At 38.0% G+C, this 17,359-nt stretch overlaps 1 protein-coding gene across 1 annotated transcript in view; it reads right to left on the minus strand.

Annotated features, from left to right (window-relative positions):
- Positions 1 to 8,868: 8,868 nt before the first annotated feature.
- LOC150077418 (putative vesicular glutamate transporter eat-4) overlaps positions 8,869 to 17,359 on the minus strand; it is a 39,555-nt gene continuing 31,064 nt past the window's right edge. Inside the window, exons 10-12 of the mRNA XM_090386110.1 lie at positions 14,523 to 14,633; positions 12,667 to 12,785; positions 8,869 to 9,365 (exon numbers count right to left, since the gene is read on the minus strand). Coding sequence (XP_090242236.1) covers positions 9,159 to 9,365; positions 12,667 to 12,785; positions 14,523 to 14,633 — 437 coding nt within the window. The 3' untranslated portion in view covers positions 8,869 to 9,158. The remainder of the gene's footprint in view (positions 9,366 to 12,666; positions 12,786 to 14,522; positions 14,634 to 17,359) is intronic.

The following is a 17,359-nucleotide window of genomic DNA, read 5'->3' on the forward strand; positions in this document are numbered from 1 at the left end:
AAATGAGATTAAAAGAATACTTTTTTTGTATTAATAACTAACAATTATAAAGCTATGCGTGAAGCTTATTTTCTGTTTTAAGAAAATTTCTAAATATGTAAAATCCAGTTCAAGATTGTCTGCGGTCCTCCCAGTAACTTCAGCACTCTGTGGACTATCTACAGATGGAGCTAAAGTGATGGTGGAAGATAAGCTAGGCAAAACATTTCATTTAATTTTTACTGTGCTTTGATTGCTTTTTTATCCGTCCATATTGGTTGGACTACTGACTGGGCCGTTCTACAATGGGAAGTTTTCCAGATCTTGGTGTGGTGGTGGTCAGTTTCCGGACTTTTTCCCCCAACTGCTCCTTCAAATGGGTATAGAAAGCAAATCTTCCTGACGGGTTATGAGGGAGAGGGGGGCGGGAGGAACACAACATATGCTCCCATTCCCGGATAGAAGGAAGAAGTAAAAATCTTAGTAAGGAACCTCTGGAAATTAAAAGGTCTGGCGAACCATGTCAATTTAAATTAATATAATCAACTTAAACTAAATCAATCTCTCACTTCGACATAACTTCGAGCGACCAGTTTGGGAGACGACCGAACTTTCAGCCACCACCTGGAATCACCTGCTCCAGTCAAGTACCGGGATACTCCAACACACAAACTGCTTCTCAAGCTCTTCGAAATCACGCGCTTTTCTCAAAACCTAGAACAGCTATTCCGTTTACCTCACCAAAGTGTATGATGGTTCCCACCTTCGCATAAACACTACCTTTCCCATCCTGAGCAACTTCACCGTTAGAAACCTTTTAAAAAAAAATAGAAACGAACCTACAATCAACCGATAAATTTCTCTTAGCACGCACGTCCTACTCCGCTTTCGAATTTTCTAAATATGATACAAACTCAACAAACGCTGTAACCAGCAACTTTCTTTTCTGAAGTTCACAACCACCCCTGTTTGCAGTTGTAAAACCCGCTGTATCTGTAGCAAACAATTAAGAAAAATCCATTACAATTGCCAACCATGTTTGGACGGCTGACGTGAATGATCAGCGCGATATAGTGACTGATAAAAGAAGGTTACCTGTTCTTCTTGCGAGCCATTAAAATTAACCCCAAAAAGAATCGGATATTCGTCTACTCGTACGACTAGATCTTACAGCTTTAAGCGTCCAAGAAATACTAAAATATTCAGTGAATAGGCGATACAAGCGTGCGAGTTAATCTTTTTAAATAACCGAAAACCCGTGCTCTTTTTATAACTTTCGGTGACTGCAATTGAATTCTTTTAAAATGTGATGTCAATACGTTACTCCACTAGACAGCTTTTGTTATGTCCGCAATGAATGCACAATTAACAGCCAACATCTATTAAAGAAAGCACAGAAACTTTATTTTGACCGCAAATTAAGTGATCAGGAACTAGACCCATCATACCAATTATGTTTCGTATCTCAGAGTCCGTTATGGAACTGGAAGTTTGGAAATCCTAAAAGAAATGTTGAACATTTTTTAGGCAACAACAAAGTAAAGCACTATAAAATCTTGATTGAGAATTTATTACAAACCTACCAATATGTGGTTGCACCAAGTCTCTAAAAATGCACTTCTACCAATCCTAATTTGATATTGGTAACATGGAAAAACGTTACCAAGGAAGGAAGAAGTTCAGTATGCAAGGAAGGAAGAAGTTCAGTATGCTAGCAGACTATTGCTAGACATTGATTAGAGAGACTTCTGATCATTACAAAGAAAATTTAATTGAATATATTTTTTGCGCCATTTACAGTAAGAATATTGTTGTAAGAATAACTTGCATTCCTCTCTAAATTTGTAGGTACCAGACAATATGACTTCAAATTAGAATTGAGCTCAAAAAAGTCCATAAGATATACGAGATCTGGGGTGGGAAAAATGTCCAAAGTCCAAAATAATATATTAGTGAAATTCCACGTACCTGATACGATTAACTGGATAACAGCAGATGTCTGTGATCAAGTCTACCACGTAGGCTGTCCACTGGCGAAATGGGTTATAGAACAACAGCGCACTTCTTTCCTTCGGGCTTGGGTAATGCTGATAGAGGGTGTGGAAGGAATGTGATCGATTAGTAAATACAGAGTACCATTCTCCATTTTAATAATGAACGACAAAACAAGTGAACAAACACTTGTTCAATGAATTCTCCACTCGAAGGGAAGTAAGTGATTTGCGTGAAGTTCAAGCAAAGCCATATAAATTCCAGTAAAATTTTCATACGCAAACACAAGCACCGATATCAGTATTTACGAAGTCAACAACACTTGTTTAAATTCCAACGGTAATTCAAATTACTCCAAACATTTCCTTAAAAATAGTTGCAGGTATGCCATTCTTGTACCAAATTGCTGGTGACAATTCGCACGCGAAATGAACGTTTTATAAGTCCATCACCAGGTTATTGGCTGGTTCCTCTACAGCTATTCGTAGTGCATGAGTAATAGTTAAAATATCTGGCGTGTGTATAACTGAGAGCTGCGCAATGGCTGCTTTAATATATCTCTCACTGTAACCTATATATTTTTATTTTATTTATTTTGTTTTGATAGCTGCTTAGAGAGATAGTTTTATTTTATATTTTTTATTTCAGATCAACCTTTGCTGAAATGCAATGTCATTTGTGTTGATCACTTTTTCTTACGTGGAATCTACAACACAAATATACCACGTACACCTATCGGCATGACATTCTCATAATTACATGCCCTCATAATCAAGTGGCGTTAAGGGCGGATTCAGCCTTAGCTGAATCCACCCTTAAGTCGGCATAACATCTTGGGGGATGATGTTATGCCCACTGAATGTTAAGGCTGAAGAGTCTCCGGAAGAACACATTGTTATTTAAGCAACTCAAGAGTAAAAGTTCAGTTTAATTTCAACTGCATATTTATTATTCTTCTCCGTATTACACTTTTTTTAAAGTTTGTTATCTCTCTCCACAGGGTGTAGGCGTGTACAGTATACGTATATGTATAGGATGACGAAAATGAAAAGTCAAGATTAGAAAAACAAAAGGATGAGGTGGAATCCCTCACATGCAACCCTGTTCCAGCAAAATTCTGTCCTCAGAGCTAGTCTGAGGCCAGCTGTGATGGTGGAGAAAAGGTCCAGAAAGGATTCAACGGAATTCAGCATACAGAGTTGTAGCTTGACAGCAGGCGGAAGTGTAGATTGTAGTGTAGGTAATTTCTTTAGCTAGGACCGCCAGAGCAGAAGAGTCACCGGAGTCTCGAGAAGGCGTGATCACTTTAAGGCGGGTTAATGTCTTGCAAGCAAGGTCCTGTAGACGATTTAATATTTCCTTTGATGTCAGAAGAGAAGGTTCGCTCTCAGCAGAAAATGAAGATGCAAGAGATAAGTCCATGTCCAATCAGTAAGAAAAGCGTGTTTAAACTTGAAGAAAGCCAGTTTAGCATATTTGTTTTGCAAAGTAAAAGTAACCAATGGAATAAATTTTTGTGTGGCCAGACCTTTGGAAGTACTGGACCATCGACCCTGCTAAAGTTAAACAAGGTAGGCCCAGCAGTGTTTCTTTTAAATTTTAGGGTCACACTGAGTATTTAAAGTGTATCCAAATAAACGTTATTGTTCTTGAGTGACGAAGATGGAAACAAGTTCCACTGAACATTATCTGGAGGTCCAGTGGAAGACAACCATTTATGACTTGAAGAGTCATAAATGGTTGTGTGAATCGATCAGTCAAACAACTGTTTGACTGATCTATTCACCACTAAAAGGCATGCATTGCTGAATAGATCATATTTTTTTCTGAAGGTTAACATTTTTAAAATACCAGAACCAGGTACCAGCACCATAGGTACAGGGAGGGAGAAACACCATTTATATAAGACACGGAGCGTACGATAATTGAGACCCAAGATTGACTAAGTTTACGGTCTAACATGATGCCCAAAAATTTATGAGAATCACTCATGGAAATGGAACATTCATAAAGCCGTACAGCAGGAGGTCTAGATGTAAATATAGTACCTTTGAGATGTAAAAGCTTTTGTTTTTTTCTGGGGAAATGGGTAGTTTGTTTGAGGTAGCCCAAGAACATAAATCAATCGTAATTTTGTTAGCAGATATTTCTGTGAGGAAATTCAGTTCCCATAAACCAAAAGGGTAAGATCGTTGCCGTTAGCGAATTTTGGAGTATTAGGAGTGGAGCGTGACATCCACAGAACAAAATCCCAGACGAGTGGGCCAAGAACAGAACATTGAGGGCATCCTCATGAAACAATACTGCAGATTTTTTGAATGCCAGAAATTATCTGAACAGAGCAATGAGCAACTATGGGGAAGATTGTAAAGCTGTGATGGACACTTAACAGCCCTAGGACAAGCAAACAAGCTGCCCTGCCATAGGGAGTCAGTTGCCCAGAGAAATCAACAAATATAGCCATTACATAGTTGAAAGTGCATATGGAAACACTGGAAAGGAGTTCGATCAGAGCTTCTTCAATACCGCGACCAGCACGGAACCTAAATCGATTTGGTGATTTTAATGAGAGGTCTGGCTTGCCTCGAAGAACAGATTTCCTCTACATGTTATTAACAAAGCAATATAAGATATCTCCAAGACCTTCACACAAACCCCAACCCAGCATGAACAGAAGGACCACCATATGTATACCTTATATACCAAAAATCAGTAAAAAAAAAAACCAGCAAAAGAAGCAAGTAAATATGGAATTACCACATTTTTCAAGAGTGCGGCCTCCATTAATCTGATTCTAAAACAACAGCCCAATAATCCCAACACCTCTAGAGGTCCTATTTATAAAACAGATTGTAGGTGTGACGGTACATACATAGAAGAATCATATAGAAGACTCAACTGCAGGATCAAAAACATAAAAAAAAAGATTTGTTAGCACGTTGGACTAGGAGAGTTGGTTGGAAAAGAAGCATCCTATATCAAAAATAAAGGAATTATCGAGCACTTTATAGCTCTCTATTATCAAATCTATAAAAAAAGATGTACAGTACGGAAGAATCCTAAAATCCGACACAGCCCGACATGCATTCCAGTGTGGTAACACATGGGACTTCAGCAATACTAGAATCCTGTCTACCGACAACCAGAACAAAAATAAGAAAATTTATAGAAATCTTCGTCATAAAAAAAAATGTTCGAGAGCCTCATCAAATCCGGATAGTCCAGATATCCGGAAGAGTAGCCCACATACAACTGCCTCCAGATCTCCAGAACCAGCCTGCACAACAACCACAGGTGATCGGAGGTATGAGAGCAAAGTTCATCCCAAAGCTTCCACTACAACAAGAACCACTGGATACAGGATGGACAAACTTGGCATATTTCTATTGGTTAATAGACTTAATACCTCACCTACAAATTAACTGTTGGTAGCACCTCTTGTCAGTATGCACATCAGGTTCTGGTAGCATCGGCAAGCAAGGATCTGTCAGCAGGTAGAATTTAATGTTTATGTATTTTTATTGCATGTATTTACTTCTTTTTAATATCTGTTTTATATTGTAACCAAAACCGAAATTTAACCTTAAATACTTTAGACTTAAAATTCACAATTAATAATTATAGTAATATAATTCAAATTGTAACCCTTTCTATGCCTGAAACGTCACCTTAACAGTATAGTGGTTTGGGCTATAAGCTTAATAAACTATATTAATTTCACGTAGTATAAGAGTAGTTATATTATTAAATATAGCAATTAATCTTCAGAAAAAAAGCAATCCATTGACTGGGTGCGAGTACAGTGGAACAATCTCCTACTCGGAATCCCCAACCCGGGCACCAACAAAATTCCGCCTCTAGCCCAGAGCCAAATAACGTATATAAGTTTGGAATAAGACAGCGAGAATTATTTTCCACAAACAAAAAAGAACGCATGGAATGAATTTGAAAGTTATCCATCCTTTATGGGAGTTATTCCAGTTATCTTGCCACCGCCGAATCAAAAAGGTCCTAGCAACGTGAATTTTCAACCTTGGGAGCAGTGGCAGTGTTAATTATATAAAAATTAATACCAGGAATAATAAGCAATAAATCGAAGGGCAAACAACCGTTAAGGACCTGCAGGACTGGCATTGATACAGTTCAGCAGGCCCGACAAATCGCCAAACGCATAGGCCACTGAATGGAGGATAGCTTATTCTGCACACTGACTTTACGGCATACAAAAACCAGGCACCAGCGCTATAGGCACAAAAGGGGGTGAATATAACTTTATACAGTACAGGAGATGCAGAGAACGACGATCAAAACCTCAAGATTGTGTTGAAATGCGGATCAGCATGGATGTATAATTTTTGATTTTTTTTTCATATAGATATGCTAAATGTTTAATAAAATGGATTTTGTAGTCAATGATCATCCCGAGAAATTTATGAAAGTCCACAGGTAATGACTTACTTGAAAGTTTAACCACCTCCGGTGGTTAAACTTAAAAAGGATCAAGCGGTACCTTTAGCATAATATGGACAATTTGTTAATGAAACATCATTGAGATAAATTGGTCATAATAACATTTGCATAAGATTCCATTGAGGAAAGAGAGATCCTTTGGCAAGCAACGTGAGATCGTGGGCCTGTTTATAAATGTCATGATAGTCCTAAGGGGCCACTCATTTAGGGCAAGTTTCCAGACTAGTGAACCTAAGTACGAAATGCCGTGACAAATTAGATGGCTCTCTGATGGATTGGATCAAGCAATCGAAGAACGGAAATACTTAGGTTGTACGACCTAAGTCGTTTTACTGACTTCAGGCGCCCTGCCAGCCCTTAAATATACTTCTGAATAAAGAAGAGATGATATTTTACCAATTTCTTTTTCTCTTGTAGAATGTGTAATAAAAAGCGTGGTACGTGAGGTAGAGTAGCTTCTGTGCGGTGCTTCTCTTTTTGTTTATTCAATCTCATTGTCAGGTAGGACCCCAAGAGAAAAAATTTAAATTACTCATAGGAATAGAGTAATAAAATTCAGTATCTTTAAGGATTTCCACTCACCATGGAGCCAACGATGGGACATCCGCTGACAAACCAAGTAGTGCGTATGCTAGTGGCACACCTACAAAGTTACCTACATAATATATCCGTATTTTTAGTTTAATTTTTAAAGAAGGTTCTAGCCAGTTTTCCTGGCAATCCCATCATCTATGTTATGCTAGAAATTAACTGTACAGTTAATTTCTAGCATAACATATACTACCACTAGTTGGTTATCATTTCTGGCACATAAGGGCGGCCAGGGATCATCTGCTTGCCTAGGGATGATATAAAATCATACAGCATCAATCGTCTGCCTTCATGCTGATAACATCATACACGGCATCACTATAATAGCCCCAATTTGGAGGGCATATCAGTTCATTACTTCATATTTAAATGAAACAGCAAACACAGCATCAATACAACACTCCAATTGGAAAGTATGTCAGTGCATTAGTTCATATATAAATGAAAACCTATTTTGTACTAAAGCTGATCATGAGTCTGCTGGTCTTGATTAGAAGATGTCTTTCTCACGAGGAAATATTTAACTGTTTCACCTCACCACAAAGAGTCGGCTCTGCATTCACTACATAAAATCACAGTCAGGGTAACTCAAGGACTTTGTAACCACAACACCATATGCAGCTGATAGCAATTTTGAAGACGCAATCAAAATAGCACGCTCATGAATTGGAACGCAATCCATATATAAGTCTATTCAGTATTGGAATGAACAGGGGATGTAGCATTATTTCATTAACTACTAAGGAACACGCAATTCAGTAGCAGACCAGTTCGAACTAACATCTTCAAGAAGCAAAGCAACGATTCACTAATCAACCAATCAACCGTCGCCACCCCAAGCAGCAGGCTCACCATTGTGGTCTAATCCTCCACCATACATCCATATCCATGTACCCAACAGGTTTTGACCCTGTCCCAGGACCAAGGAGTCCTATTCGAGTACAGTTGACCCCGTCAAGCAGATTTGCCGGTCGATTGATCCTGAAAGGGCCAAAGCAGGGATCGAAGTGGCGCATTAAGGGGCACAGCTTTATTACTTTAACCACCAGGCTATCCCTTTCCGGCAAGTCCACGTGTCGCAACGCACGGCATACAAGCCAGATTCTAGCAATGGCGATCCAGAGCCTATAACTTGAATACAGAGAGAGACATAGGCAGAGTTATCAGCAGAAGCATCCGCAGTCCAGCTTCCCTAGTCGAACGAAATCCTGTATTAGGGATTTCGTTGTACTGCTTCATATGGTCTGTCAAATTTTCTGTTTCCGTTTTCCCTTCTCACGTTCTTGACTTTGTCGTATGCCATTAGTCCCATTGACGTTTATCTGTAGAGCCAGCAGTATATCACAGGCAGGTCCCTTCACCACATACAGGTAATCAAGTTGAGGGGGTTTGGTGACATAAATTCATTGTACTATCTTTGAAACTGGTACAATAAATCGATATAATGCCAGGTTCTTAAAGGAGCTGATATCTTCAACCTCGTGCTATGACACTAGATAGTCCGTTGATAATCAAACTGTAAATTAAAATCTTTTACTAAATTTCTTTACTTGATTAACTTTTATCAATGTGGAAAGTAAAAAAAAAATGCTGTCGATAGTTTAACATCCTGTACTAAGGTGATTATAACCATTGTCTAATCGCAAAGAAGAGTCCATCTTTGTCGAAAGCTGTGCCAATCCTCGCAGGGTATCAACACTTTTTACAACGATTATAAAACAACAATGAAAAGTGCCTTTCAATCTTCAAGCCGCTAGAGTCTAGTCAATTTCTTAATCATCACAAATATTGATCAAGAAGTATATTCTGATCTGTTTAAAAGACCGTTATATTTATAAAAAAATTGGATTTATTTCATAAAACAGCTAAATCGGAGTTCACCACTTTATTGAGACATTTATTACCATTAAGAATAACGCGTGTATAATTTCTCAGTTACGCATCTCTTGACAGTGGCAAGAAGCTGGACATTTATGGATATAGATTCTCCGACGACATTAGTACATATCACATTGTGGAAAATGATAGATTTTAATTACACCCGAAGGCATTTGAAGAAGTTCAAATTACTCAGTCTTTATCTGCTACCAAAGTGAACTGCTACAGCTGTTCTTAATCTGTCGACCTTATTCTGGAAGCGTCTTCTGAGATTTTTCTTTTTCAGAAACTCCATAAAGATGATCAGGAGTGAGTACTGGTGTAGGATGGAACATCAAAATATTTCTTTGGTGAACGGGTTTAGCCCATGGCTGAAGATTTCCCGATGCTAACAGGGCATAACAAATAATTCCAATCAGTTGAAGACCCCCAACCACTGGAAGTATTTTGAAATTCTGGAATGGAATAAAAAATACAATTAATGTATAATTATCTAAGAAAATATAAAATTTACTTTAAAAAAAAAGCAGCAACTCGAATTACAAAAGTCTAAAAGCTTAGATGAAATCTCAGAATGCATCGTACACTTACAAGGAAAGGTAATTAATGGTTTGGGTCCAGAAAACAAAAAAATATTGTAGGTTGATGATGATGAAGAAATGTCCTCCTAAACTGATGAAAGAAAACTATCATGGTGAGGGTAAAATTTATCATTTATCTGATAGGTAAAGTAATGCATCAGAAACATCACTTTGATCAAGATATATTTAATGCTTCGAAAAATTGAACTGCTCAGAGCCTGGATCTTAACATTATAGAACACCTGTGGAACAAATTGGAGCGCCGGATTAGGTTGGGGTCAAAATGCCCTTCTTCTTCCAAACATGCTCTGTTTAGATGGTTTTTCTATTCATCTCCATGAATAGAAAAAAACCTTGTTTTTCTATTCATGGAGATGAATAGAAAAGGATTTTAACCGACACCTACAAGAATTTGGTTTTGTAATAAAAATTCTTTTTTATTCCAATTACTTCTGTGAGTCCAAGTACTTTTGGTAGTGTGTGTGTGAGAGAGAGAGAGAGAGAGAGAGAGAGAGAGAGAGAGAGAGAGAGAGAGAGAGAGAGAGACCAAATGATGCAGGATATTTTTATATTAAATAAAATTGAATTAACACAAAACAAAATAATACTGTATTCCTTTCTACAAGGTAACCATTCAGTTCCATTCGGCACAAATAATTTATTCACTAAAGGGCAGCCCAACAACGTTGGAGCCTGTGCTTAACGGCTCCTCAGTTCCAAGCGTTCAAATGCACAAAGATCTGGGGGTCGGTTTCGACTTCAAACTATCTTTCAACGATCACGTAAACCTCATACAGTCGAGGCTGAATTCACTACGCTGGGTCGCCAAACAACACCTGCTCCACACCACTGATCCACATCTGGTAAAAAGATACATCGTATCAAACCTATACACGACGATACTGTATGCTTCAGAGATATGGGCCTCGGCTGTCGAATCCAACGTTAAAAGAATATTCTCTGCCGAAGTCTGGCTTCTAAAATGGGCTAACACCAAACTCCACCTTCCCCCAGCTCTCAGATCAACGCAGTTAGCAGATGCCCTTCAACTACGCAGGCTCCGATCCTACATCGGAGAAAGAAGGTTCACCATCAAGACGGCCACCGGTAAAATTACAGAGCCGAACTTCTGGGATCACTGCTCCTGGCGCATTCCTCCCCCTTATCTCCGGTCTTCAGCACAGCTGATAGCAAACCATCGACGGGGACCTCCAAGAAGTGGTCAACAATGAAAAATACAGGAAGGGAATCCTCGTCGAACTGAAAATATTGAACTGTGCTTTGTTGCCTTCCAATAATCTGATGTAACATATGTTTTTCTCATGTGTATCTCTTTTGTAAATATATGTTGTAAACCCCTGGCACCACCATTCCCAGACGGGACTAATTGTATGTATATCACGCTGCAATTAAAGATTCTATTCTATTCTGATTTCAGCCAAACTCGCTGCCTCTGTCACTTATTCTATTGTTCAACAACATGCTACTTTGCAGGCAAACACTTTATAAACTGCTCTTCGTGTTACACATCAGTCTGCACTCACTACTAATCTGGTCGCCCTTTTTTGAACCCTCTCCTGGACTTATAAGCTTTTTTAAGTGCGGCCTCCAGACTCGAAAACAATACTCCGAATACGATCTAACCATCACCTTGTTAAGAGGGATAAAGAAGTCTTTTTCCTTGCTAGCAAAGGACCTATAAATCGCAGACCTGTGCCTTCCTAGCAGCCTATTTACATTACACGGAAATTTTAATGTCAGAGTCAATTTTAACATGTTTAACTTTTAGCTCTTTTCCCTGCTACTTATACACGACTCCAGGATTTCTGCTCTCCAAATGCAAACTTTATATTTAGAAGAGTTAACTTTAGCTGTCAGTTTTCGGGCTATATCTGCAACCGATTCAAATATTTATGAAACAACACAGCAATTTCAAAACAGTTACGTTGCTTCGCACTTTCAAAACATCAGCACACTTTGGCAGTTTCCATTGAATACTTCTTCAATAACATTTATGAAAATCAGAAAAATTATCAGTGAACTATAAATATGCTAGCAGGCCTTAGAGGATAACAGCAGTACGATTATGAATGGAATATACCGCAATTGACTAAGTTAATACACTCCAGCGCGTAATGATATCAGTGACAAGCTTCTTCATTCACGGGCTGTCTAAAAGATAGAAGGCAGAGAGTAGTCGTATACGAACATTCCTCAGGATGGAAAGTCCATTTATAGCTAGCCGAATTCCCCAGGGATCAGTGTTGGGGCCACTTCTATTTCTTATCTTCTTTAATGACATTGATGAGGGAGAGCAGAGGATGTTGTCGAAGTTAGCTGATGATTTAAAGGTTAAAGACCAGAAGGAAGCCATTTTATTTAAAAGTGCAACTGAAATTTAATATTTTAAATTTTTTGGCAACGGAAATCCAAGAGTTTACTTTCAAACTAAGGTGAGCGGAGTTAAAGTGGTCCAGGACCAAAAAACTCTGACTGACTCATTACGATTCAGTCAGTCATGAAATTTTCCGCGAATTGTACCCGATTCAGGGTTGTGCATGGTGACTTGTCTAAGGGCTTTCGCAAGTAAGGAAAAATGGTATCATTATCCGTTTATACAAGTTAATTCTAAATTACATCTAACGATGGTTAGATGTAATTTAGAATATTGTGCTCAGGTCTAGAGGCCAGACCTGAAGAAAGGCAGAACTTCTACAAATAGTTCCGAGAAGGGCAATCAGAATGGTGGTGGGGAGTGGTGCTAAACGATGTCCATATGAAGAATGGCTAAGAAAGGAGACTACTGCTCTTTTAAGCTTTATTAGACGTTTCCTTAGGTTAGTAAGCAAGCCTCTTCAGCAACTCGCATCACGTGGTATACGAGTGGCATTATATTTAGTAATAATCTTAACCAAGTCCAGCCAAGTCAAATTCGTCGGTCAAAGATTGGTCAAAATTTTATCTTTGTGTTATTTTTCTAAATAATTCATTTTGTACGCCTACCAATGGTCAAATTTCATTTTTTCCACTTGAAGACTGGTTAAATGGAAAATATAATTAAATTAAACGAAGTTTAATTTGTTCCTCTCTTCAACAGAAATATTTAAGATTTATCTTCAAATGTTTTTTTTGGGGGGGGACACACAATAAAAAAAAACGATTTCAATATACTTACAGGGTAGTAGAGAGTCACTTCATTAAAGATTATCATTGCTGCAACACTGAATGTTTTAGCATAGCCACTAATAACGCTCGCATAGTTGGGTGCCAGATCCAGGGGATTGACTTGATATCCTGAAAATAAAATAGCAGCTCTTACAATATTTTCTTTATCAAGAGTGACACCAAATTTTAGATTCTAGTCATATAGTAGTGATAGATTCATACAGCAAAACTATTGGTTATTTAGAGGGTGTTACAAAATTAGTAGAAGCATCTGCTTGCGTAGACTTCTCTGTATAAAAAAAATCATTTTTTAAAGTAGCCTTTCTGTTATGGCTATTCCAATTTTGAAGACCTGGGCATGACTTTCTCATAATTCCATTTTCAGTAACACGATTGGAACTCTAGGTGTTATTGATTTACCATCTCCCCACTCCCCCCCAATGATACTGTTTTTCCTAATTGTCTCGTAACTGACTATTTCGGAGTTTTTGGCTAATCATGTTAGTTTTGTAAGTAAAGGCACGATTACTGTTAAGAGAGTGTTTGCTCCAAAATGCTTCTATTTCAATTATTTCCTTGATTCATTCTGATTCACTTTTCAATAGATGATGACATTTATTGGTTATTGCAACGGATCTCATTTATTACTCGTAAATGTCGAAGTTATGTACAATTTCTATTCCACACTGGTTGCCACATGACTTATCGGTGTTATTCAAATAAAAACAACAGCTCTTTTGAGCTTTATTAGATGTTTCCTCAGATTAGTAAGCAAGCTTCTCCAGAAACTCGTATTAGGTTCACTTCAGTCTGCAAGCCAGAATATATCGAATGAGATATTTTCAAATAAATCGTTTTATGGCTTGAGTAAATGTTTAATAGTGATCTGTTTACAGAAGAATAGGAAGAATCCATAGGAAGAATTAACAGGAAGAATCCATCTTGCTTCAAACGCTGGTGAGGCTCTGCACACTGTTTTATTATTATATATTACTATTTGTTCCTTGAGCTTTTGATTCCGTTTGCGCGCTTCCATTAACTGCAGTTTTAGAAGTGTGTTTTGGTATTGCTGGGCCCAGTTCAGTATTGAAAAATATTTTATTTGAGAGATTTTTGTATTTTTCTAATGACTCTAATCAGAAAGGTTTCGGTTCTTTTGATGGTATTCCTCTACGAAGTATCTTTTGTCCTTTTGGTCCCCTTTCTTGTAAGAAATTCCTGTTACTCGTTTGAAGATAATCAATGAATATCATCCCGTCTTTGACTACTTCCCCCTACAAAAAAAACCTGATGTTTTCACTGTGGAAACTAACAAAGCGCCATTGGAAATTTCTTATAATGAAAGGATCCTTCACGTCACTCCATAAATCGGTTAGTCTCGAGATTATTGTACTGAATACAGGAATCTTCCATGATCATCAACTAGCTGACAAATATGTTTGAACCTTGAGCAAATTTTGCAAGAATTGTCATTTCGCAATTCATCTTCTCTCTTATCGAATTTGCATTCAAATCTTTTGTTATTCATTCCTCTAAAAAATTCATACTGAAATCTAATTTTAGTAAGCAGCGTTGACAGAATTGTTCACAGGATATCATTACTCTGTATTGAAACCAATCCAATAATATTTGAAAATCGGATCATAAACAACATCATAAACAATTTCTGTGATTAAGACAATTACGGATTGTTCAGACTTGAGTCATCTTTGGTGACTTTACAACCCCCTGTTTAATTAGGCGCCTAGTTCTTCATGGTAATATATGCTGGAAAATCATCTTTTGTCTCCATCATAAACTGAGATTTTCTGCCCAGATGATCCTTTCAAAAAAGGTAAAAAATTACGAAACTACGACAGAACTTACCAGAGAGAGCTGTTCCAAATGCCACAGCAATGACTATGAGGAGGGCCATATGCACATAGTTGTTTACAGTAAATTGTATTCCAATAAAGCTGGCACCGATAGCTCCTAAACCTGTAAAAAATAACAATGGTCATACAGTAAGAAATCTAAAAAGAAATACTGAACAGAAGTCAAATCCTTTTTTGACTTTAAATAAAACTTTTTTTGACTTTATATAAAATATAAAAATTCCATGTAAGTGTACTGAACTGTAAATAGGAAATTTAGTGTACTCTGTGCAAAAAGATTGTGTTTAAAATACAGAAAAACAACCAAGGAAGTAGAAAATGTAAACGAAGTTTATTATCATTATTTCTTATTTTTTATGGGTGGTTGTTTTGCTATTCCAGCAGTATATATCATTTAAAAACTGGCAAACCGGCTCAAGTTGTTTTTGATTTTGAGCAAAGGCAACTACACCTCAAGGCATCTTTCTGTTATGTCTGTAAATTGCGTGCATTTTCTAATCAGTTTCTCTATTTTTCGGGATGAAAATACACATGGCTGGATGAGATCGTTCTCAGGTGACCTCTAATATGACAGTTCTTTTTAATACTGTCACGCTCACATAATAAGGCTTACGGAAACGTGGGAACACTCGGAGATAGGGGATGATGAGTTTCAGCACGGTATGTACAGTGTATTTAGGAAGAACAGGGAAGATAGAAGGGTGGTGGGGTCATGCTTCTTATCAAAAGCAGCCTGAGCGCGAGGAAAGCTTTATGGAATTCAAATGTTTCGCATGCTAGAATAGAATCTGTATGGTTTGAGATAGTTGGAAGCAAAGGTATAATGACAGTGGGAGTAATCTACAGGCCAGGTGATTGTGAAGATTATGATAAGAGTCTATACATGCAAATGGAATGGGCAAGTAATCATCAGTGTCTACTTGCCAGTAGTAGTAATCATCAGTGTCTAATTATGGATGATTTTAATTTGCCTCTAATTGACTGGAACAGTCAATTAGAGGCAACGGGAAGAAAACTCCACATGGGGGAGAAAATTTTTAAATCAACTAGATGATTGCTATTTGTATCAACATGTCAGGGAAAGTACTAGGGAAAAGAATACTCCAGACCTGGTTCATGGGTGATGAATACTCATCATCCATGAACCAGATGATATAATAGGGCTGACAGTACAGGACCCACTAGCAGGAAGTGATCATGGAGTTCTACGGTGGGTGATAAAGAGAGAGAGAGAGAGAGAGAGAGAGAGAGAGAGAGAGAGAGAGAGAGAGAGAGAGAGAGAGAGAGAGAGAGAGAGAGAGAGAGGTAGCAGTAGTTAAAAACAAAGGAATGGGTTATAACTTCAGGAAAGGAAATTACAATGCCTTAAGGTGCTGCATGGCCTTTATTAACTGGGCAGATATCTCACAGAGAGCGAATACAATTGAAATATGGTACACCTTTAAAATATTAATCACAGAAGCCTTGAATGCTTATATACCATTAAAAAAACACTCCACAAGAAAGATTCCAAGTTGGATGAATAATGAAGTTGCCAGATTACTTGAGCAGAGAAAGACGGCATGGAAAAGTTACAGAGCAATAAAAAGTACTGAAGCATATAACAGCTACAAATTGATCTGTAATAGTGCCACAGAAAAGGTTAGGCTGGCAAAGGCAGATTATGGGAAATCGCTGGCTGGCAAAGAGAGCAAACAGGGGGAGGGGATAAGGAATTCTTCATATATATATATATATATATATATATATATATATATATATATATATATATATAAATGCAAAGAAGAGGACAAACCAGATCGGACCCTTAGGTAAGTGGGATAGTATTACATACCCCAGCTGAAGTTGCAGATGATATTCACAGAAGAAAAACCTTTTATGTCAATGGGAAATTGCGGGAGTGAAGTTGAAAAATATGTAATTAATGATGTTGATATTTCGCATGCTTATTTAATGAAAAACCTTTCGAGTCTACAGGCCAGTAATGCTTCTTGGGTTGATGGCATATATCCTATAATTTTAAGAGAGGCGGAAAGTGAGTGCATTGAACCACTGAGGCTAATTATGAGAGCATCACTGGACTCGGGAGTGATTCCGTTGGATTGGAGAAGTGACAATGTATCTCCAATACATGTTGTTTGTTTGTTTGTTTGTTATTTGGTTTTTAGGAGCATTAGCAACTAAGGCCATATTGCTCCCTCCAGTGATATGCGGTGGTCATTCCCTGACCTTTCCGCGTCCTCAGTATTTGGTGGTCACAGGCTCGAACCCCGGTCTAATCAAGACGCGTGTGTTATGCACTGCTGCTCCTGTCCACCTGGCTATGGAGGCGCCCTCCAATACATAAGGGAGCTTCTAAGAGTGAAGTGGGAAATTACCAGCCGGTCAGCTTCACTTCAGAAGTAAGGAAAATCACGGAGACAATGATCAAGGGTGTAATTCAGGATCATTTAGATAGAAATGGAATTCTGAAGCTGGTTTTGTAAAGGGAAAATCATGTGTAACTAATCTGATTAGCTATTTTGACAGGGTCACTCAAGAGCTGGACTTAGGGAATAATTTCGACATTGATTATTTTGATTTCAGCAAGGCATTTGATTCAGTCCCACATGAGCGGTTACTTTATAAGCTGGAACAGGTTAGAACCACAGGGAAAATCCTTAGATTGATAGCAGGGTGGCTTCAAGGCAGGAGGCAGAGGATTGTGATAAATGGTTATTCCTCAGATTGAGTTGATATAAGAAGAGTGGTTCCCAAAGGATCGGTATTAGGACCACTGTCATTTTTGATTTTCAAAAATGACATCGATGAAAGGTAGAGGTGAAAGGT

The sequence above is a fragment of the Mastigoproctus giganteus genome, chromosome 12 (genome assembly GCF_048544385.1).
Source record: "Mastigoproctus giganteus isolate SK-2022 chromosome 12, ASM4854438v1, whole genome shotgun sequence".
Taxonomy (NCBI): domain Eukaryota; kingdom Metazoa; phylum Arthropoda; class Arachnida; order Uropygi; family Thelyphonidae; genus Mastigoproctus; species Mastigoproctus giganteus.